At 38.1% G+C, this 24444-nt stretch overlaps 1 protein-coding gene across 4 annotated transcripts in view; it reads right to left on the bottom strand.

The window, feature by feature from the left end:
- Positions 1 to 1463: 1463 nt before the first annotated feature.
- triob (trio Rho guanine nucleotide exchange factor b) overlaps positions 1464 to 24444 on the bottom strand; it is a 166731-nt gene continuing 143750 nt past the window's right edge. For 2 of the 4 annotated variants that reach the window (XM_065246251.2, XM_065246253.2), the window contains 23 exons: positions 22280 to 22563; positions 20409 to 20579; positions 19213 to 19305; positions 18977 to 19125; positions 16311 to 16377; positions 15950 to 16053; positions 15789 to 15858; positions 15536 to 15625; positions 15352 to 15444; positions 15188 to 15238; positions 15016 to 15093; positions 13415 to 13606; positions 13156 to 13336; positions 12403 to 13031; positions 11064 to 11311; positions 8217 to 8355; positions 8105 to 8132; positions 7831 to 7996; positions 6252 to 6373; positions 5775 to 5844; positions 5452 to 5652; positions 5238 to 5376; positions 1464 to 5163 (listed from right to left, as the gene is read on the bottom strand). In XM_065246251.2, coding sequence (XP_065102323.2) covers positions 4618 to 5163; positions 5238 to 5376; positions 5452 to 5652; positions 5775 to 5844; positions 6252 to 6373; positions 7831 to 7996; positions 8105 to 8132; positions 8217 to 8355; positions 11064 to 11311; positions 12403 to 13031; positions 13156 to 13336; positions 13415 to 13606; positions 15016 to 15093; positions 15188 to 15238; positions 15352 to 15444; positions 15536 to 15625; positions 15789 to 15858; positions 15950 to 16053; positions 16311 to 16377; positions 18977 to 19125; positions 19213 to 19305; positions 20409 to 20579; positions 22280 to 22563 — 3911 coding nt within the window. In that variant the 3' untranslated portion in view covers positions 1464 to 4617. Of the gene's footprint in view, positions 5164 to 5237; positions 5377 to 5451; positions 5653 to 5774; positions 5845 to 6251; positions 6374 to 7830; positions 7997 to 8104; positions 8133 to 8216; positions 8356 to 11063; positions 11312 to 12402; positions 13032 to 13155; positions 13337 to 13414; positions 13607 to 15015; positions 15094 to 15187; positions 15239 to 15351; positions 15445 to 15535; positions 15626 to 15788; positions 15859 to 15949; positions 16054 to 16310; positions 16378 to 18976; positions 19126 to 19212; positions 19306 to 20408; positions 20580 to 22279; positions 22564 to 24444 lie in introns of those variants that run through there. The other 2 variants (XM_065246252.2, XM_065246254.2) reach the window with 2 other exon arrangements.

Here is a 24444-nt window from a genome sequence, read left to right on the forward strand (position 1 = left end):
GCAAAGAAAACTTTAAAGGTTAAATGTGACCGTAGATACCATGATAATGTTACCATTCTGATTCAGGAAGTAGTTTTATTAAAGGGAAACCATTTGAAACGGGTGGTATTATGTGTTTGCGTGTGGGTGTCTGCAAGACGTAAAATAAAGAGCCACAATGTGTTCTTGCAAAGATGTGCTGCAAACACCTAAAAAAACAAAGCAGTTATATTCACACAATCAGCTTTAACAGCCACATGTGTGGCAAGTGTCAAAAACAGCTCGGAAAAAAGTCACAAGCTTTCTGTACATTGCTGTTTGCACGCAAACTGTGCCAAAACATAAATACACACACAGCCAGGCATACACTCTTAAAAAAAAGGTGTTAAAATGCCCACAGCGATGCCTTAGAAGAACCATTCGGTCAAAGGTTATTTAAAGCATCATTTCTTTCATAAAATTTTATAATAATACAAATAAGCTTTTGTGAAACAGAAATGTTTTTCTGATGTTAATGCATTGCTGTAGTGGTGCTTAGAGAAGTGGGTGTCCTCTTAATTTATGCCCCAATTTTTTAACAATGGCCCATTTAGGGTTGAAAGTCCTGTGTTATGTAAGACTATCTTGGATTTAGTTTACTCCCAATAGGCTAGTATTGTCACTTACCTTCTCCTGATAGATTTCTCAACTTAAGGACCATTATGAAATTAATATTATTAATGAATATTCAGAATTAAGAAGGGGGTTTACCTAATGCACTGCACTGTGTTAATATTTCTTGATGGATCTATTTCCAGACAGCAAAATACTTTCTATGGCAACAACATCGCACTGGCAAAAAACTTTTCTCGACATCTGACATATTTATGTGACGAAAAGCTACACAATGTGGTTTTCGGAAATGTGATTTGAAAGGAATTTCAAACCACCTCTGGATGTACCCTGAAATGTCAAAACTGGGATAAAAGAGGGTAAACAAACTAAAAGGAATAGTAAATTTACAAATAGTTGAAATACACATGAACTTTTGTTAAAATGTATAAACAAATCACGTACACATGAATATTAACTACCCATATTCAAACAAACAAAAATGAGCACGTATGTGTGGTTTTTATCTGGATAAATATACAGATTTAAAAGTTTTTGTTCTGCAAACACCTCATAGAGAAATCAGCAAACTTCTCTCTTTTATCTGTTGCATTGTAATCTGTGTAGTGAGATGAGGGAAGTTTCAATACATCCTTTATCTGTTTTTGGGATCTCTGATCACCGCATCTGCAGCAACACGTTTCACACCTGCCCATGTTCTCAGTCACTCCGGATGGTCTGCTGAAAACCTCAAGAGACTGAGTCAGGAAATCAATTTGCATGATTGCTGTGTATACAAAATGACCGTGACTGTATTAAAGGCCTACTGTATTTCCCAGGAAGCGCATGCACGCGCACAAGCAGTTTCGTAAATGATTAAAAACACCGAAGGCAAGTTGTACCAATAAAATGTTTCAGATGTTTAATCTCAAAAATAACTAAGGGTAAAGGAACGTATGTACAGCACAGAATGTGCAAACAAGCATGGTTTCTGTACAAAGAAATATACATGCAAAACGAACAGTCAAAAACATTCAAAATGACATAAAATACTGTTATGTAAAAAACAGGGTGTAGCTACGTCCAGGTTTCATGGTTTCTGTACATCTATACATTAAAAGCTTAATTAACTTAAACATAGTTGAAAAAAAAACATACATATTGTGACCGACCATTGTTATAAATTGCAAATAGGTTTTTCTGACAGGTGCAGAGGTGACCCAAAACTAAACTTGCTTTCTTCTTGTACAACATTAACCCAGAGTCAACCTAAAAGTCGGAATGAAATCATTATTGTCATTTAGTCATGCAAACTTACATTAATACGTTACTGCTGCAATGAGCAGATACAGAAATAAAAAAATCCTAATATTTCAACAATCTGCACTACTGACTTAAATTCGATTAACAAAACCGAACAAGACACAATAAATAAATCGACAATCAATACGCATGTAAACTCCTTTTCTAGGAGTCAGAATTGCATTCATAACTTATTGTTACAAATAATAACCACCAAACAGGGAGAAGAATTATTTAGGTACGTAAAGATTAACTTTGGTATAACAATAAAATCAATAGCAACATTCATAACAGAAGTGTGACATAGACGCAAACGATTTGTAGCAATGAGGCTTTAAGCATTTACAAAAAAAATGATACTCAGCAAAACACATCATATCTCAACTCGCAGTGGCCGACAACGTCCATTTAACACGAATTATTATAAATAGCTGCAAAATGTTAAAGCCCCAACATTGCACATAGAAATCTGAATGAATTACAAAGAGTGCACGTTTGCCGTGGTTACACACGATTGCTGGCTTCGGCGGCTTTCCACCTCGTACTCATATCGGGTGTCGATCAGCCGGCGAGAAAGCATTTCAAACACTGCAAATGAACACGAATGAAGCTTCAGTTTATATACAACATAAGGCTGAAGAGACACGTGGGAATTTAAATGAAGCGTTTCTTTTTTTACTCCCCTTGTCAGAGGAGTTGCAGCTGGTAAAAGTCGTTTCATTCGTAATATGCTTATTAAACATGAAACTTACAGCTAAAATGATCTTGAGGTGAATGTCGAAAAAATTCAATCAAATTCCCTTTAAATAAGCTTTTTCTCCAAAACGTTCAGGATAAAGATATCATCTTTACTGTGCTTCTATACATGGTTTATACAAAATGTAATCTTTCCTGAATGTAACTTCATATTACAGTACTCCACTGAAACAACCTGATTGAAATACTGTCTGAAACCTTACTGGCTCAGGAAACATAACCTTCAAACAAACGAAATCTCTCGATTCTTAATTCACATTTTTTTGTCTTGTGAGTGTCGTCCATACAAAGCAGGAATGAATTTTTAAAGGGTAGGGAAGGAAACTTCAGAGTTTTGTTAGCAGCAGTAAAACAGGAACCCAGAACCGTTGCACCACACTTTGTGGCTATAAAATGAGGATGAGATTTCAGTATATATACACATATATGTTTATCTTTCTTTTTTTTCAACAGACTTCCTCCATTATTTGCTCAGAACTGCAGGGCAAAGTGAAACCATAACCTTTGGTATTTATGGTTTGTTATTTGTGGACTATACTCGTTGTTGCCTCAGCAGCTTTTCTTCCCATGTTTATGCTGCATTCCAGACAGTAACTTGAACATTTTCCCACTTTTGACTTTAAAATGATCACTTGTAAATTGCCTGGCAAAGCAGATTACAGTGCATCTGACACGTTTTCTTGTAAATAATCATTTTTTATCAATCTCTCGTTTATAGGTTGAGTAATTTCACTTTAACGGCAACGAAAAGGTTATTAGTTGGTAATTGAAATGTGTTATTTAAACAAATTTAGTCATTTAACACTTCAGTCATTTCATTTGAATTTAACAAATTTGACTGTCTTTCGTTGCAAAACCCTCTAACTGCAAGCAAGCTTTTTTGCCAAAAACCTCTATTTCTTTGGACACGACAAAGTAAAAAGTTGCAAATTCACTAATGCTGTGCGTATACACCATCGCGTATACAAATACATTTTTCGCTTAATTTGAATATTTTCAACTTGCACGAAGAATCGTTTGAGGTGAATAGCGTGTGCAATCGCATCGCCCGGCACGATTTTGTATCTATTCCCGTCTTTGCATTGACTTTGTATGTATCAAAATCATTGAATTGCCGTTTGGTGTGTATGCCCCATAAAAATGCAACTAGAAACTTAAAAAGTAAAAATTAAAAACTGAATCAATCACATATTAGGGAGGTGCTGTGATGTTTCATATTTGTCTTCTTTAAGGGGTTCGCACACCGGACGTGCAGCGCCGCGCCGTTCTAAAAAAAATCAAACACATTGTTTTCTGTGAGAATACGCACACCGGCGCCGACAGGTGGCACCTTTCCGCGCCGTCCAGCTATGGAAGTTGCTCAAATCCCTGTTGCGCCAGAGAGCGCCACTCACGTAGTTTAACATTAAATAACATAATATTTGTCCCAAATCAATAACGATTAACATTGGCTGCTAACGTATATTTGGCATTTTGAAGTAGACACTATCTGACGAAGCTTGCGCTACTTAATGTGCACTTCCGGTTTACGATACCTCCGAGTTGTCCTAGACGCGACTCGACGCGTCCTGTGTGCGACCCCCTTTACACTTTAAGGACTATGCTAAAATCAATGTGGCATTTGATGGATTCTACGAACAAAGCTGTGTTTCTGAATGGAAGAAGGCCAGGATTAAGCGGATTTGAAGCATAAATATTTGATGAATGTAAAATACGTGCCGAGAGCATTCGGTTTTGGACCATTTTGGACCAAGGTGGTGTTTAGAGGCTTTTTTACATCTGCTCTTCACATACAATCATATTATTATTTAAATAAAAGTTTAGTTATTTGCTGACCTTCATTGTTACATTTCGTTGTGTCATAGTGGTTAAATAAAAAATGAATTATCACTGCCATCCCGTTTCATTGACATTTGACCATGATTTACTATGCTTTAAAGTTAAAAGTAGGAAATTTCAACTCTGGTCTGTCTGGAACGCTGCATTATGTCAGGTCTGGCTCAGGAGACGACTGCGCAGGAAGGCTTTGAGCGCAGCTATGGGCCGCACATCGTTCTGGTGTTTCCTGCGCTCGATGAAGGAGATGAGTCTGGAAGTGTCGAGGCGAGCGGATCCGAATGCCGCGTTCGGCTGCAGCCACGGTTCCTCCAGCAGGCAGACCTGCGCAGTGGGCCGTCTGCACGGTTCGCCCTGCAGTAAGAAGCGGACGAAGTCCCGCGCCGCCTGGCTCACGCCCTGGAAATAATCATCCGGGAAGCTGTAATCGAGGCGGCAGATGTTGAGGCAGGTCTCCTCGACACTTTCATCCAGAAATGGGGACGCCCCGCTGAGCATCACGTACGCAAGCACACCCAGACTCCAGAGGTCAGACGCCAAAGTAGCTGGCTCACCCAAGACCAGCTCGGGTGCGGAGAACTCCGGACTGCCCAACAGAGGATGGATGTAGGGGGCGCTAGAGAGATGCACCGCATCACCAAAGTCCGTCAGTTTGACGAGAGGCTGGGTTGAACTATGCTCGATCACTACGTTTTCAGGCTGGGGAAAGACACAAAACATAATATAAGCGTGCATTATTTGTTTTGGCAAAGATTTCCAAGACAAAGTCTCACCTTCAAGTCAAGATGAGCTATTCTGCACGCATGAAGGTAATGTAAAGCTTCTAAAATATCCCGTAGATAAAGAGTCACTTTCTCTTCGGTCAGGTTCCCCCAGCTAACGATATAGTCGAGAAGACGACCTTGATCAGCACTGAAACAAGAAATTTTTTTTACTACACACTATTTAAATGTTATTATCAATAGAAGCATACAGTACTTCACATACATCTCCAGGATGAGAACGTAACTGGCTGGGGTCTCATAAGTGTCCAGCAGGGGCACCAGGTGAGGATGCTGAAGACACTGTAGGACGGCCAACTCTTGAACCACCTGCTCTCGACGCATTAGCTTCTTATTCACCAGCTTAGCGGCCACCGATCGCCGGCTTCCCCTCTGCTCAAACCACTTAGTGACGGCAAACCTTCCTCTATAGTAGTCATAAATAAATCAAACATATGCGTGTTTGAAATATTTTGCATGTGCATAGTATGTTTAATACTGCTAATGTTGCCTAGCTGAATCTGAATATGAGTATATATATAACACTACCTGCCCAGTTCCATGACCTCAGTGTATAGGGACTCAAAGTTATCTTTCCAGAGGATACCATCACAAGTTCCTAAAAAAAACAACATTAGTGACTTACAGATACTGCTCTTTTGGACCTACTGATGATTCTTTATAAACGATAAATCAGATTTACTGAATGTGTGCATGGCTCCAGACTGCCACCAAATGATGGCATTTTGCCACCAAAATTTGAGAGTGTGCGACCATTAAATTTGACCTTTTTTTGTGATGTGACGCTGAATTTGAAACAGCACATTGTACTTTCTGCATCTGTCATTAAAGTATTTATTAGTAACACAGTGGCAAAATAATAGTAATGTGAATATTTGATAAGCATGTTGATTTTTTGGTGTGTGCCCCTAAATTTTCTGGTTGCGCCCCTAAAATTTTCAGTTGGGGGCCACTGTGCTCCTAGTGAAAAAAGTTAGTCTGGAGCACTGGTTATTCTCAACTCACCAAGCACTCGAAGGTAGGCTGATGATGTCACTGAGCCGACGTCATTGGAGGCGATGCAGGTGTACGTGCCGCTATCATCCAGTGTGGCAGGTGAGATACGCAAGGTCACTTCACCAGTCTCGCTAAACACAGAAAAGAAACGCTTGACCATATTCCTGTATTCCTTTACAAAAACTGATATTGGATGACTCAGTAAAATGCTTGATTCTGATTGGTCAGTCACAGCATTGTGTGGTGTAATCATTTAGCATAAACACTTAATATGCAAACTATATAACTCACTGTCCCTGGGTCAGTTTCAGTCTAATCACATATTAATTATTTAATGTGTAATTATTCATATGTTTGCTAATAAGTAGCTAATATACAATGAAGCGATTAGAAACTGCATCCACTCACAAAATACAAAAATAATTTTGACCCAAACAATGCATTTTCCATTTCCAATGCAGTATCCATGCTACTTATGACTGGTTTTGTGGGTCACATATACAGCTTGTTCATTTTATAATAATGACCAGCTAACCGATACATAACATGGTCACTACTGAAAAACAGCATTTTGTTTTTACTGACGTCAAATTTCTAAATACTACTGTGTTTTTAAACCATACCATTAATATAAAATTTTACTACAGTTTATCAATATACTATAGTTAAAACTACAGAATAGTATAGTACTGTATACATTGTAGTATAGTATACAAGTGTAGTAATTACTACAATATACTATAATTTATACCAACGAGTATAAATTAGCAAAGTGTAGTCATTACTATAATATACTACAGTATACTAAGTGTTTACTACAGTTTGCTAAAGTATACTACTGTACACTGCTTACTATAGTTTAGCAATTTAATATAGTTAATACTAAAGAATCCCTTAGTATAATATTTGTGTAGTCATCATTACTCGAATGAACTGTAGTATACTATAGTACATTAAAGTATTTTTTGATGTGGGAATCAATGTACTGTTTGAAAGCTTTAAAACTCAAGATCTGATAATAAAATTATGTCTTGTGCTATATTTTCCTTACAAAGGAAATCAATTGTGAAAACCGAGGTAAAGTCATTATTTTGTTTCATTATTTAACTTTCTTCATAAACTCATCCTACATAATGTAAGGAATATTCTGTTAAAATGTATCCTTGATATCTTTAATATTGACTAAATAAGGTCATGAATAAGGTCATAAGGTCATTAAATCAATGCGAAATCAAACGTTGATGCTCACAATCTCAAAATGACATACAGGGTCACAAATGTTACATAATCCAAATATGGATTACCATTAGACATTTATGAAATGTAAAAATAGTGAGTATCCTATAGTGAGATTGATTGTAATATTATAAGTAAGTAACAGATTGAGTTTGCTTACAGTATACAGAAAAATGATACAGTGCGTTACGAATGGAAAAACTAACATTTAGTAAATTTCATAACACGTTTATTTCAGTAAGCATGTGAAAGTGCAAAATGACTGTTCTTCCTTCTTAATACCCCCGAAAGAAAAACGGAGCAAAAGTGCCACCTGCTGTCGATACAGAATACGATGTGTGTATGTGTTTACCTGTGTGTGAGTGTGTATCTTCCACCATTGGTCAGAGTGCTCTGGTCAGGTCCTCTCCAAGAGACCGAGGCTTTGGGCTGCCCACAGATCTTACAGCGGAGAGTCACGCTGTCGCCCCTCTCACACGACACATCGCTCAGAGGGACCACGAACTCAGGGGGAACTGCTGCCAACCATTCAGAAACTAACAGTCATTCGGTTTCTCGTTATGACTTACAATCTGATTTAATCATTCAAGAGAGATTTCCAAGAAAGATATGATATTTAAACTTACCATCATATATGTAGTTGGGATTCAAAAGCTAGTGAAAATGAGAAGATGAGCAACGCTGTAACATCTAGTTTGCAAAAAAATGTATTAGGATAAAAGATGTGTATTGCAGTACCTTTACAGAAACTTTATTAGCTTGTCCATCTCGAGACTTGCGGTAGCCATTTTCTGGTTTGCTCTCCTTCCTGGCCTCTTTGTCTCTCTTCTCGGACTTCCGTCTTATGCGGAGCGCTGTGTGCCATGATGAAGATTTCCTAAAAGTACAGAAAATGCCGCGTTTAGAAACAGAAGACAATAACTAAGTAAACAAGCAAGATGTGACTTGTAGTATTGTATTTTTTGTGTAGGTCCTGGAAACACAGTAACATTTGGTTTTACTGTGTCGCTCTATATGATTGACATGACAATAAAGCTATTCTGATTCTGAAGAAGCAACACTTGTTTAAGAACTTAACTGCGGTGATCTGATATGAATCTTAGTAGGTCAGTAGGTGTTTTCACATAGACAGTAAATATACAAGCGTTTGTTTCCTGTTTATCCGCTATGTGTGATGCTACGTGTCAAGCAGTTGTAGCCGAAGTGTTATTTTAAGCATGTTAAAGGTTAATACACAGAGGTATTTAACCAAGCCCCCTTTTTTAGACAGGACAACATTGTCCTCTGCTGGTAGATAAAGTAACTACACTATTCTGCACTTAACCCATACGGCCAAAAAATACATTTCTCTGGCCAAAGATATATTTTAAATGTATGCTAAATACATTTTGTAGAAAGTAATGCTCAATTGAATATATTTTTGAATTTGGAAATAGATTAAGTTTGAACCTATATATATATATATAGCAAATACATTTCAAATGTTACATCCCATATGGCAAAAAAATTCTTTACCATATATATATATATATAAATATATATACATACAACAGTTCTTTCTGGTTCTCGAATCTGATTGGCTAATCCGTTTGTATCATTCCGCCACCTGCCGGTCATTTTAGTATTAGTGAGTGGGGCTACTTTAAAAGCACGTGAGTCATTCGCTCATCTTTGACTGGAAAAGCTGCATGCACACACGGACACACACAGACCCGCTGTTTTTAAACACTCTCCGTGTGTCTCATTAAGTTCCCTAGCTCATGAATCAGTCTGTGAATCCCAATCGGAACTGATTATCCCAATTAAGATCATGTAAACTTAAGTGCAGTGATGTCACATCGTGTGGATGAGTAACATACACTTGGAATAAACTATGAAAACAATCATTTTCTCTGGAGCGATCTCTCTCCTCCCATTAACAGTACGCAAAACCACCGTGGAACTGCAGGTAAGCACTGCAACTTTTATATTTGGACACTTGATCATTTACTTGTGAGATATCGCCACTGATATATTTATAAGCAGCATGCAAAAAACATCTCTCTGACATTTATAAAAAACTGTTTTATGTAGTAGTGACAAGAACGAAGTACAGTAATAAAGCGAGTACTCGTACCGCAAGATAAAATGGAAAAGCAATAGTATATAAATATAGTTTTATTACATTTTACCTCGCGCCAAAACAATAACAACACAAAAGACACCAAATATGAATAAAAAACAAGTAATAGTTTCATGACACCAAATACTGCTAGTTTGATCTCATTTTTGGCCATCAAACACAGATAGGCCTATATCAGAGCCAGGGAATCCCTGTCAGAGATGTAGCCTAGAGAGGGCGGTGGTCAGCGGGGCGAGTGAACAGTGACGTCCGCTCATGCTCTGGTTCTCTCACGTACCGAATCTTACTAAGCAAACGTTCAAACAGGCGCTATCTTTACTAATCAACTGCAGATTTAAATATAATACATATATATTCTCGACTGAACTAATCTTAAAACTACATTTTGTGACAAAGAAACGGTAATATTCAGAAACGGCTATTCTGTCCATTGAGTTATTATGAGATTCAAAACAGCCGAAAGTGTTACCTGTCATTCTGGCCTTTTAATCCGTGGCGGAAGAAAGTAGTTCCCAAACAAAGAGTCTTTTAAAATAACTTGGTTGTTGTTTTCTAGTTTTAGTTTTTTAAACGTGTGCCATCGAACTGTTGTATAAAAGCAGTATTGCTCTCAGAGTCATGTGATATAGGTTTATATCGTCATGGCTGTGATTGCCTCCGGCACTCATCCGCTCTGGCCTAATCACAGCCGTGACGATATAAACAAATATCACACTCCTACTCAAGCGATATTGCTTAAATATATGCTAAATACAGGTTCATTTATAAAGTATATTTTTGAAGTTGAAAATAAATCTAATATTAACCTTTTAAAAACTGTTATGTTTACAGATTCGTCACATAAACAAAGTTTTCTTTCAAGGCGACATAAATATATATCCTTGGATTGAAATATATAATTTAATACTTTAAAAACTATTTATATTTCAAAATTTACAAATAATCTGAGAAAAACTTACTTTTGTAAACATATTCCAAAATATATTTCAGCAAATATATTTTTGTATATTTTGAAATACTATATATTTAAAAATATATTTTTTTGCCGTATGGAAAAAAGCATACAGTATTTCTCCATCTCTTTGGATGCTTTCACCCAAAGTGACTTACAAATGCCTATTTATAAGATTATAATGCAAAGAACATTCTGTGAAAATATAACCCTGATATCTTTAATATTGACGTATTAGATCGCGTCAAAGATTAAAATCATTGTGAAAGTCAAATCAAACCTCAATAGATTATGAGCCTGGAGTTCACAGACAGTGCACATTATTTGGAGGGCTACTATAAGGGTACTTTATACTTCCCCCTGTCTGCAATATTTCTGCTGAACGGCCTTAACAGATTTTTATGTGCAAAAAATGACCCACGATGTGCACCGTTGGGCACTCCAAAACCACGACTAAAATGCAGATTTGTCTCTGAATAACTAAAAATAGCAATCCATAATCAATCCTCACTTGAGGGTTCCATCGGGGAAGTCAGGGATGACGGTGGAGGTGTGACCCAGAACATAGCCGGGGATCCAGCCCTCGGCCGCTGGGCCTTGTTCTGTGGCGGCGCGGAAAACCAGAAACATGTTCTGCTGATTGGAAGCCAATATCTGCACAACCTCTCCTTGATATACACTGATCTCATCCTCCTTTACAGCCACATAGTCCTGGGTCACCAACATGGTGGACACACTGCTGCTGCTGCTGCTTTCACTCTGAGAGGAGACACACACATACATGCATTACATCAGCGTAACACACAAACTGCATATTATTATTATTATTATATACACAGCTGTGCACATTAAGCCAATGTATATAGAGTAAGTACATATAAGACATTGAGTCAGTATGACAAAAACATTCAAGCAACAATCAAAGCAAGAAAAGCATTCGCGATCGACAGTGTTTCCCAGTGAAACAGAAATAACATGAGGAAAATAGTGGGTGTGGCTTGTGTTTTCCCCCTGTGCTTTGATTGGATAGTTCCATTTCATTCAGAAAGCTGTCCAAGCTGTCTAGCTGACATCATCATCAGATGATCGCCACAAGAGATTTGACTGAAGTTTATGAGGGCACATAAATAAATAAATAAAAAATAATGGCTTACATGGATAAATTTTTCATAGTAAACACTACAATATTACATAAAAAATAAGAATGATCAGTTTTGATGTCATTGGGACTTTAAGATCTCTTTTGAAAAAAAAAAAAACACTGAGCCCAGTTGGATCCAATTAGACCTGTGATGTTTACAATACATTTGAGAGGTGCTTTCATCTAAAGGGACTTTTGGAAGTACGTTTGAGGTATACACTTTATCAGTTTTTGCATTTTCTGGGAATCGAGCCTATAACTCCATGTTGCCAGCTCTACCATGCCCTACCAGTTGAGCTACTGGATGCTGCCCAGGCATTTGACTGCCAACACCTAATTTGAAATCTGTTAAAAAGGGCGTAAGCAAGTTGAAGAAAAAAGTGTTAGTAACTGTTAGTTAGCTGGTTTCATGCTCCCAATGCTCATGTGTTAGGCCCTTCATTGGCAATAAGAGCAAGAAAGTCCTGCAGGTTGAGAGCAGACAAAGTCAGCAGAAATGCTCAACGGTTTTGCCCAGAAATTCTGGAAGAGTTATCCTGGTTATGATGTTAGTGGCTCAGCACAATCAAATCAGACCGGTTAATTTCCACATCAGCCTTTTGCAAATCCTCTTCTAGTTCCAGGTTCACGCACACACACCCCAGCGGGTTAGTATGAAGCCGGACGTGGAAGTGAAGCAGGACTAGGTCTCGCTGAATTTGGCTCTTACCCCGTTGCTGTGAGTGGAGAGTAGAGACTGTTCACTGGTGGAGGAGCAGGTACTGATGCGGTCCAGCTCCTTACTGTGTGCTGAGTGTCTGCGATTCTGAATCTGGCTGCGACTCAGCGTGTCACTCGGCTCTGTGTACGAGCCAGGCCTGCCAATGGGAGAGGTTGGCATGGCAGCCCAAAACGGGGAGCCCTTCTGGCCTGGGATGCTAAAGGATGCGAAGTTCTGAGTGTTCAAAGGGGAGACAACGGGCGAGGGGATCCCGAGACGGGGCTTTGTGAGGGTAAGAGACAGGGGAGCGACTGTGGCTCTCGGGGTGGGGGTGTCCTCGCGTAGCTCTTTTAAGGGGCTTTCCAGGACCCGCATTCTGGGGACCTCACCGTTTACGTCCTGGTCAGGGAGAGGGAACGTACCTGAGGTGCGGTCGTCTGGGGCGGGGGCGTGGTGGTGCTGCACAGGCTGGGGGAGGCGAGATGAAGGTTGAGGAATTCTGGAGGTTCGGGATCGGGAACCACAGCCGGGACCCATGGCTGAGCCGCTGCTACCACCCGGAAGTCCACTGCTGCTGGGTCCTCCCAAACCACTCGCCCCAACATGGTTTCGTTGGTATTCAATGGGTGAAGTCAGTGCTAAGAAAAAAATAAAACATTAATTTCTAACCAAACTATCATAATCCTCACAAAATAAAGCGCTTCTATGATGGCAGTATGGAATTATAGGTACTTGTTGAAGAAAAACTCCAGGATTGATTACCATTAAGAAAGTTTCTCTGGTTTTCAAGGATGCTGCTGATCTGCTGGATCCAGGCTTGGCAAACCAGCCGATTGGAGGAGTGAAGGAAGTAGTGTTCTGTACTGCCAGCCGATGACCTCGATGTCAAAATAAACTTACAGGGGTCACCGTCAGGACTCTCTTCTAGACCCAGCCAGCTGACCTGCAGGGCAGACAGAAATTTTTAGTGAGGGGAGCGAGATGTAGGGTTCCCATGAGTGGTCCAGTAGCTTCAACACACCTTTATGCTGTTTTTAAAGAGATAGCCTGGCATGGAGAAGCCCTTCTTCTTATCCAGAGGTTCACTGAAGATAACTATCTGCTCAAAGAGGAAGACGCGCCTCTCCTTCATGCGGGAAAGAAGACCGCCGTCCTGGTCTGAAACCATGAAAGTGTCCTGGAGAAGCAGTCGACCCTGGGCTACAATCTTACCCTAAACACGCATAACAGAATGAACAGTGTTTAAAATGTCAGACCGTGAGTCAGCACACAAACATATGAGAAAAGACAAGCAAAAATACTTAAGGGAATACTGCACTTTCATGAAAAAAAATCCAGATAAATCCCTCCCCCTATGTCATCCAAGATGTTGATATATTTCTTTGTTCAGTCAAGAAGAAATTAAGCATGGCATAAGGGTCTTATCTAGCGAACCAATCGTCATTTTCACACACAAAAAAAAACTTTAAACAACAACTTCTCGTCTTGCATTAGCTGTGTGATGCGCTAGCTTGACCTTACGTATTACATAATCACATCAAAAGGTCACGCGTTACATATGTGAAAAGCACACTTACGGACCATTTTAAAAAATAAACTGACATAAAAACATTAATTAGTATCATTCACATACAACAACGTCGGAATGGTCCTCTCTCTCCACACTTGGAGCGGCAGTTTCGCATACGTCATGTGTGACCTTTCAACGTGATTACGTAATACGTAAGGTCACGCTGGCGCATAACACGGCTAGTGCAAAACGAGAGGTTGAGGTTTAAAAGTACTTTGGGGGGGGGCAAAATTACAATTTTTTCGCTAGATAGACCCTTATGCCTCGGTTGGGATGGTTAAGAGTCCTTTGAAGCTGAATTGAAACTTTAAACTGTTGAGGTCCACTAATTTTGGATTGTTTATCTCAAAACACTTAATTTTATCTCGACTGAACAAAGAAAGACATAAACATCTTGGATGACATGGGGGTGAGTCAATTATCAAAACCTTTATTTTACGAAAGTAGAGTAATCCTTTAAGTACAAAGAAGAGTTCAATCTAAAATAAAACAATTGAAAAGTTAAAGAGCACCTATTTCATTGTTAAAAAACAACATTATTTTGTGTATTTGGTATAATACAATGTGTTTGCGTGGTTTATGGTTAAAAATTATTTTCCACATACCGTACATTTTTGTAGCTCTAGATTTCATTCTCTTACTGAAATGCACGGATTTTATCCAAAACTGTCCCTAAATGGCCCGCTAATCTGTACGTTGAGATTGGTCTGAATACCTCTGACATCAGTCTGAAATGTGACGCTCATTACCATGTTTGAAAGATTTGCTAGCTAACAGGAGTTAACTTACAGGTTGTGAGTCTGAAGCGGGAGGAATTATGATAATGTCGGTCTTTACTACATCACCAATCCCAGAAAGTAAACTGTTGCCTACAATCTGTGTGTTTGTTGTAGTCCAATAGAAACTCGCGTCATCGTTTACTTTGGGGTTTGTATCTTTAGCATATCATTAACATGTACTAATACACACTTACACACCAAAGGAAATGTAAAAACGTGAATCTGACAATAGGTGCTCTTTAACCAACATCTTAATAAAAAAAGACGTCTTACATCAAATCCTTGAAGGCGTCCAACATTCATCATGTCATTGCAACGTTTTGGGACAACACACATCACCTCTACTGCTTTCTGTGAACAACACAAAAGACATATCATATAGTTTACACACTATATACACAGTCGTGTAATACTTTGGTTAAGGAATGTGAACAAATATCCTTACCTCTATCTCTATAGTGTCTAAACCAGCCTTTTTAGAAAACTTGAGGAAATCCTAAAATAAATTAACATGATAAAACCAACTGATTATTCATAATAAAAGAAAACAAGATGTTATGAGAGTTATTGTGAGAATCATCAATGCTGGGAGCTTCAGCAGGTCCTGACCTTCAGCAGAAGCTGGTACTTCATGATCCTCTGTACGGGTTTGATGAGCAAATCTGTGATCTGTAGCCTGTGACCCAACCTCTGCTTCATATCCTAAAGAAGAGGAGTTAAGACGAGACAGTCCAGTTATAACAGTCTGTCTCACTGTTCATGAGTCACGTTTACATATCAGAAAGAAACTTACATCAAAATATGTGTCGATGTACTCCGATACAATGTGCTCTGATTTGGGCTTGTTTTGGCAGTAGACAATATACATGTGCAACCTTCGTTCCTGTACAAAAAATAGAAAGAGGTGTCAGAAATGTGTCATTGCACTAAATGAGATTCAAACACTAAAAAAACTGAACACAAAATATAGTAATAGCTTAACACCTGGGCAGAACTATCTGTTTATACAAACAATGGAAGACGTGTCAAGTGACCACATTTCATACCTGTCTGATAAACAGAGGTGCAAGTCTATCAGGATCCTCCAAGCACTTCTCCACTTCACTTAGAAAGAAGCTGTAAGATTTCAGAAAGACGACATTAAAAACCAAATGTAACAACCTAACATGGTATTGATAGGAAGCTGCATTTCTTAATTCACGCATACTCTTTATGCCAGTCGTAGATCTGGTGAATGTTTCCAAAAACGATCTTGTCTTTGCCCTTCATGTCATCGGGAACACCCTCCTCCTTCATCCTGCTCATGTATCCCTGTAGGTGTCAGAACACATGGACATGGTTACCATGGAGACTTGTGATCTCACTGCGCCAGCGTTATGAGGAAGCGGCAAATCCAAAATCCCCATTTCCGGTGCCAATACAGCTGACGCGAGACATCAAATCAAATGATTCATTCAAAGCCCAAAAACAGGACTCAAGCCTGACGACAGCCGTCAATTATGATTACAAATCTATCATTGTCTTCTTTTTCCTATTCGTATTTGTGTAAGAATGGAAGATATGCCCACCTCCACAACAGCACCAAGGTCTCTCACATAATCTCTCTCGGTCTCCACCAGCTCCAGCAGAACATAGCTGAAAACAAGAGAGAAACACGCATGACATTCAAATCACATTACTGAGTCATCGGATCTGTTCACAAACCTGTACCTGTATCTATAACAGCAATTTAGGAAATTATCTGAGTCTTCTTAGACACCACGCTGGCCTAATTTTAAAGCAGCGTGGATAAGGCTTTCAAATAAGGCTTAACATTTCAAAATGCATAGCTTTGAGATGTGGCATCGAATGCGATTCTGTTCTTGTAAGTTACTGAAAGGACCATTTTACTTGCAATACCAAAGGAAAGAGTTACATTCCCAGGGAAAACATTTCTGCTAAATCCACTGAGGCAATTTTAATGCAAACGTCAACCTTACCGTAAACAAATAAAATTTATTGTCACAATCATTATCGTTGTTTTATTGTTATTACCTGTTCCTCATCTGTTTTATTAATCATTCTCACCTGTTTCTAGTTTAGTTGGCATTAATCCCTTATGTATTTATTGCCCTGCCTTTGTTCCAGTCGTTGTCTGTTATTGTCTAATGTTGCTGTCTTGTGTGTATTATTAGTCTTTTGGTTTATTAAAGTTGATATGTTTTGGAATTTCCTCGTCCACCTCACCATGTCCTGTAACATTTATACCTTAAGTTTTTAACCATACTGAGATTTCAGGTGTCAATACTTGGTGGTTTCAATACCCATGTGAAGTCTTTTAAGCATTTTTTATTATTATTTTCCATAGTTTGATCCATAACAGAGATGACACATCCGATGATGTGTAACGTTGTTTCTTCCTTATAATGTAAAAATGATAATTAAAATAAAATAAATATTTTATGTTCGGTGAAAAGCTAACCCTCTCTCTTTTAATTGGGTATTGCTTAGGGTTTGTGCATTTAAATTCACAAAATTTTAACAAAGTATATTATCTCTCCAAAACTTGTCATTTTTTGTCATGTTGATAATGCATGTATATTTCTGTTATACTTTCTGATTTTTGCAGTCAGTAAGTGGTTTAGGAAAATATTTAATAAATTGGTAATAAATACATTTTCTGAGAATTGAAATTTCAAGTTTTAACTGCAAATGTCACATCCATAGCGCTGGAATTGCTCACTATAAACTACTTTGGTTCAGTTAAAGGTGCACTGTGTAACTTTTAAAAAAGATCTCCTGACAAAAATGCAATATAATACACATTCCTATATTATCAGTGGTGTTTAAAGACCTTACATAATGAACTGTATTGTTTTTATTACCTAATAATGCGTAAACACCAAACGTGAAGCATCGCTGTCCTTGCTCTAGATTACTCGAGGGATTTAACTTCATATGCAATATGAATTTACCACTTGAATTGAATATTTTCATCTTGAGAGGAAGGCGCGTTTGAGGCAAATAGCACTTGTTTGCGGCAATCGCGCCCCAATTCACATCATTCGTATCCCCCCACGCGAGTCCGTGATTGACTTATGTATATAATCTACTCGCAAAAATACTTACATTCGCTTCTGATGTGTACATCCCATTTGAATGAGTCATTTTTCTATACATACACTGTGGGTCCCCTTACAAGGAAGTCACCATTTCGCGCAGCCATGTTTTTACAGTAGCCCTGATGACATGTTTGTCCTGTGGTGGCTATCGTAGCTTCTCTATGCGTTTTGAAAGGAAGGGGTGAGCTGTGGACTGAGCTGCTAGCTGCAATTCACAGTCTCACACTGCAAAAATGACTTTCTAACTTATTTTTTGTCTTGTTTTCTTGTTACAGTATCTTAATTTTTTTTAAAGCACAAATTCACTTACATTTTATGTTTTTTGTGAAAAAAACATATTTTCTTAGGTAATTTAGCTTATCAAGAAAATGCACCTAATTTAATAATTTTCGATATTTGTACTGAAAACAAGACAAAAATACCATATAAGAAAGCCATTTTTTGCAGTGCACCGCTGGATGCCACAAAAAATCTACACAGTGGACCTTTAAATCCATCGAGGCAGACTAATGCTGGGTACACACTAAAAGATTTTTTACATCTTATAAGATTTTCAAAATGTGATAGACCACAAACATGAGGATAAAAATCCTTGATTAAACTGTTTTGCACCTATAGTGTGTAAACAGATTTTTAACCAGTCTCGTTTGTGAACAGAGGAAATCTCGCAAAATCTCGCGGGACTTCAGAATATTTCTAATTGGATATTGTTTCGTTTCACGTGATAATCTCAAGAGCGTGCACGTGTTTGTCCTCGGGGTCCCCACACACATCAGAAGTTCTGATCGTAAATTTAAACATGTTTAATATTTACGATTCACGATCGGGGGCTTCCGACATTCTTCCAATAAGGTTCGGACACTCTTAACACACCTCACACCAAGGAAAAATCTGATAAGATAATCTGTGGAACCATCAAGATAAACGGGACATAGCTAGGATTGTCGCAAGGGGGGAAATCGGACGAATATCAGCCTGATTAACTTTTGGTGTGTACCCAGCATTGGTCAAAATAAATTTATATTATACAGTAAATACATCTACATTTTTTTCAATACTGTCAGGGCAGCACAGGAGGTTACAGAAACAGAGCTAAAATATGAACATATGAACATTGTCAAAAAGGGACGTACTGTCGTCTCTTGAGGAAGCCAGTCTTGCGTTCGTTGAGCTCATCGATGGGAGATGAAGAAGACAGGAGGGAGTTATCAGAGGGGTTACAGGAGGGACTGCTGCTGTCCCCGTGTTCTACCGGGAGAGAACTGGGCCTGTCTTCCAGATTCTAAGACATAGAAGAAGATTATTTAAAGAACAATATAAGCAATGTTGTTATGGTGACGTTTTCCAAAATGCTTTGCCAAGCTCTTACCATTTTGCTTTTGACGAGTTCCTGGATGGCGCTAACCAACTCGGCTGCACTTGGTGTCTCTGAACTGCTGGGACGTCCAGAGAGACGAGAGGCCTACAAAACATAAGAAGAACCACATACAATCCATATTTATTCTGAAAACCAGCCTTTCTCTGCTCGCATTTCATCCTAGCATCTATCTGTGAAACTGCTTACTCATATATTGACTATTTATTGATGGTAAGCTGCACAATTGAATTCGCTCATGAAACCCATTTGTGTGCTGAGAACTAGGTTGTTATGAAACAGGACATTTCTCTTGAGGTTGACTATTGTTTAATCAGCTATTCCCATTGGGTCCATGCTCACCATTGTAGTGCTGTCACACTGAGGAACATCTTGGTCCAAATATGGTAATGGGTGTGGTTTCTGGATTCGCCAGCCAATCGGGGGCTGATTTCAGATTGGTAGGGTGTAATACGGGGTGGAATGAAAGTAGGAAGTTTGGTTTGGGTGGATTTAAGAGTAAATGCGCCGCACATGATGGCAACTGCATGTGATCATTCTCACTCCTAAATACTCGTTAAGGGACACATGATGGGTCACGGATAAAAGGGCTATACATTTTATTGGAAGTGCTGAAGTATAGGATCAGGTGTTTGCCCCCCCCCCAAAAAAAACAAAGGTGCGATAAAGGGCTATCTATGAGTATTCAAACAATGTTTTATGAAAAGGAAAATTAAATAAAGGATGAGGATTGCGTTTAAGAAAGAAGGAAAGGAGAGGAACGACTATATGGAGAGATGGGGGAACTGAGACAAAACAGTTTTGACAGAGGCAGAACAGAAATCAACATAATGCTGGAGGACATTCAAAACAAAGAGAAAACAGACAGCTCATTTAAAGCAATATAATATAAAAACCAATGTAATAAATAAAATATTGCATCCACTAGAACTAGATACAAACTTGGTTGGGATAAACCGTTGGGTTTAAATGAACATACGGTATGCTGAATTATTTTAATCCAAATACTCATGGTTGGGTCAGATATGGCCATTTTCTAGGTTAATGTCACCCAACAGTTGGGTTTGTCCAAATTTTAACCAAGCATGGGTTGAAACAACCCACCATTTTAACAGTGTGCAGTTGCTAAGCTATTAAGTATGTAAAAACATTCAGATGCTTCATCCCAAGAGCCTTTGTCGGACATTTACCTTGTCCTCCTGTGAGTCCTGATGCAGAAGGCTATGCTGTTGGATGGCCATAGGGGGCGGCAAGGGAACAGAGTCTGGTCCTTCCTCCCCCTCCTCCTCACCACAGCTCTGCATCCCAGAGGAGGAAGACTTCGACAGAGTCCCGCTGCTCAATCCCTCGTTTCTCATCCTCTGTGAGCACAAAAAAGACAGAAAAAGAGAGAAAGATAGCGTTATGCCATACGGTATAGTAGTTCAGCAGCTGTGGTATTTTTCTACCTAAAAAGTTCCAGCGGAAACGCGGCACTGTATTTAAAACTGCTCTATTGTGGAAACCACAAGATATATATAACATACAGTTACACATAACGCAGCACATCATTTAAAACACAGACATAACGCTTTATTTCTATTTGCCTTCATTGCCATTACAAATGATGCAGTTAGTAAGATATGAATGGCAACTGATTTTTGGGATTTTCCATTAATAGGGAACACAACCCCAACTTTTTTTTTTGACTTACTGATAAGCTGTAAAATAAGACATACTCTATGTACAGTATAGAAACTTAATTTTAGCTGTCCACCAGATTTCTGAGCAAGCCTGTTACCACAGGTTATTGTAAGACAAATGTTTTTATTATTACATATTTATTATTTGATATATCTTGCATTTTTATTGCTTTATTAATTATTTTAAACATATTAATACATTTGTATTTAATATATAGTATATAACATATTTAATATTTTTGGCAATGTTTGCAATTAGCTACATTTTTTATTTTAATTTTTTTTATAGTTTTGTAAAGCCTTACTATTAATACACAACTACTTTTAAGCATGTCAGACTGTTTTTGTTTTTGTGACTTTTGCATTATGCATACATGTATGAAAAGTTACCAACGAAACTAGCAATTAGGGATGCTAAACAATTAATCGCGATTAATCGTTAGCAGAATAAAAGTTTTTGTTTACATCACATATGTGTGTAAACTGTGTATAATAAATATGTATATATATAAATATGAACACATTCATGTATAATTTTAAGAAAAAAATTTTTATATATTAAGTATTTATATTTATATATAATATAAATTATACATAAATATACAAATGTATATACACATGTAAACATTTCTAAAACACATACATGCATGTGTGTACATTTATTTATACAAAGTTATTATACACAGTTCACACACACATATATGATGTAAACAAAAACTTTTATTCTGCTAACAATAATCGCGATTAATCGTTAAGCATCCCTACTAGCAATCAAATAAAATTGCACTTTACCCCCTTAAAGATATTAAATTAAAGGGCACCTATTATGCAAAATCCACTTTTAAAAGGTGTTTGGACATAAATGTGTGTTGGCAGTGTGTGAACACAACAACCCTACAATGAAAATCCACCTACTCCTTTTTTTATCCCAATTAAACCAAAGCAGTGGTGTTAGACATGCTGTTTCAACTCTCTTGTTAATGTGACATCACACTGATAAAGCCCCGCCCGCGACCACTGACTGACAGTTCTGCATTACCATAGTTTCCGCCCTCAACAAGTTGTCCACCAAGTCTCAATAGTGAGATACTATTGTCTCAGACTGTATTCAAAGGAATCAGATCTATTTTTTGCATTTAAAGGTACAGACACGAAAACAGCAAATTTTTGCTCCCACCCAAATAGGGTCATTTTGGAGAAGCGATATAAATAATATGTGGGGTATTTCGAGCTAAAACGTCACAGACACATTTTGGGCACACCTGAGACTTATATTACATATTGTAAAAATGGGCATAATAGGTGCTCTTTAAAACCTAAACCTAATAAGGACCATAAGCAGTCTGGAGGTGTTTGTGCACTGGTGTTTGGTGACAGACCTCCTCTATAGTCTCATCCTGCGGTGTGGCGGCGCTGTCGTCAGAGTCTTTCTGCGAGCCGGCATCTGCGTTCTTGCGGACATCTCGGCTCTTCTTGTGCTTGTGTGCCAGTTTCTTGACATGGCCGTCTGCTTTGCCGCTGCTGAGGCGTCTGACAGGGCTGGTCAGCCACTTGCGCAGGGTGTTTCCGGGCCGCTTGGGTCCGGGAGAGCTGTGCAGGTGACTTGGCTGCAATGTGGCACTGCCTGACAGAACTCCTTCATTACTGGAGACTGACAGTGTGTCTGTAGAGAGAGAGACACCGTTTAAAATGTTTAGTTGTAATTTATAAATAAATTGAAGTACAATGTGTTTTAATATAGTATAGATGCAAATAGATGTTCTCAGAAGAAGAAAAAATATTTCTATTTACTTTATTATTTATATTATTTAACCTAAATCTAGCTCATCTTTCATCACATTTTTTGTACTGTGGCCCCACAAATATGCATTTAAGTCACAACTCAGATATTGTTTGTCATTGCTCATTTAAAGGAGCAGTATGTAAGAAATTTATATCAATTAATCATAAAATGGCCCTGATACGTCACTAGACATTAAGAAATCATTTTCATTTCAAATACTTATATCACTGACAACAGTGGTCTGGCCAGGATATTGTCATTTAAAAAGTGGAGTTGCAGCCCTCAACTGATGTTTATGGTGTCATTTTGTGTATTGGCCACCAGTTGGGTGATTGCAGTACCAGTTTTGGCCACCATCCTACATACTGTTCCTTTAAATTAAACTTTTTTTGCTAATTTAAAGTAAACCAAGTGGCATCTGCAGATTAATGATGCCACATTTTTCCACACCACTTTTACCTGTATTTTTGGGGTACATTTTTCCACTTTTTATTGATATACTGTACATAGTAGTTTTCACAGCATTCACTCACAACACAAGGCCATTGCTCCGATGCATTTTCTGACGTTTTCATCCAACTGGTATCAAGGTAAAATTACCTTTATACATTTCTATGTTTATTTAAGTGCGTGACTGCATCTTGACTCTCTATAGTGATGCAAACCTATTTTTCACTTCGTTTTCCAGCTTCTGTTTTCAAGCCTCTTCAAAACTGAAAGTGTAAAAGCTCTTTAAAGACTCTTTAAATGTTCTAGTCCTTACATAAAGCTTGCGTAAGATTTCAGTCTATTGATATGCAAAGAACTGCTTGCATGACCTCTAATGTATGATCTTAGGGGGAGGAATGAAAAACTTTAAAGCACACAAGTAGCTTATTATTGATCGTCTATATATATAAAAAAAGATTTTCATATGCTATATCTCAATTCTGACCCTTCACCCTTAATAGTAGGGAAGATGGGGTAGACACACCTTTATTATTGGTTAATATACATACAGTAATTGCTAATTTCGATTGTAAAGCAAACTCTTTAATGATAATATAGTATGTCATGTTATGTTAATGTTCATGTGTCACAGTTAAGAAGTCTACTTTGACAGTTTCTCTCTTGACACACATACAGTACATAAATAATAGGCACTGATCCCGTTGGTGCTTGGGGTCTTGAGCACCCATGAAAAAAATGCTAGATATGCTCAGTTAATTTGAATCAAAAACAATTTGGGAGCCCCTCTGATTGTAACTGTCTGAGTTGATATATCTACAATGCTTTAATGAATAAGCTGAATAAGGGGCGCTTCACACTCCTATAGCGTCTGCAATTGCTAGGCAACCCAAGCGTTGTGTGACATTGTGCCCCACCAATCAGCGACTATGACATACAGTGCACATACATTACAAACACAAGTGTCCTCATGTTCTGGAACCAAAAATATTTAAATATGACCCATGACAGCTGTCATATATGTGTCCCTTGAGTTAAGCTGCCCCCCACAATTGGCAGAGGTTTACATGCATTTATTACAAATTACACTGAACAATATGATAGTGGATAGTGCTTTGCTTTTACAACATCTTTTCTGACAAATGTCTCTGATTTATTAATTTTTTCACAAAAACTAAGAGAACTTAATAATTAATAATAATAACTAAATGTAAAATTATGCATATGGTTTTAGGTGCTGCCTATAGTAACACTAGCATGTGTGATTTAAATGCAGTGCTATAAGAAATTCATTCCTTTTGCTCCATTCTCTGT

Source organism: Paramisgurnus dabryanus, chromosome 13 (genome assembly GCF_030506205.2).
Source record: "Paramisgurnus dabryanus chromosome 13, PD_genome_1.1, whole genome shotgun sequence".
NCBI classification, from domain to species: domain Eukaryota; kingdom Metazoa; phylum Chordata; class Actinopteri; order Cypriniformes; family Cobitidae; genus Paramisgurnus; species Paramisgurnus dabryanus.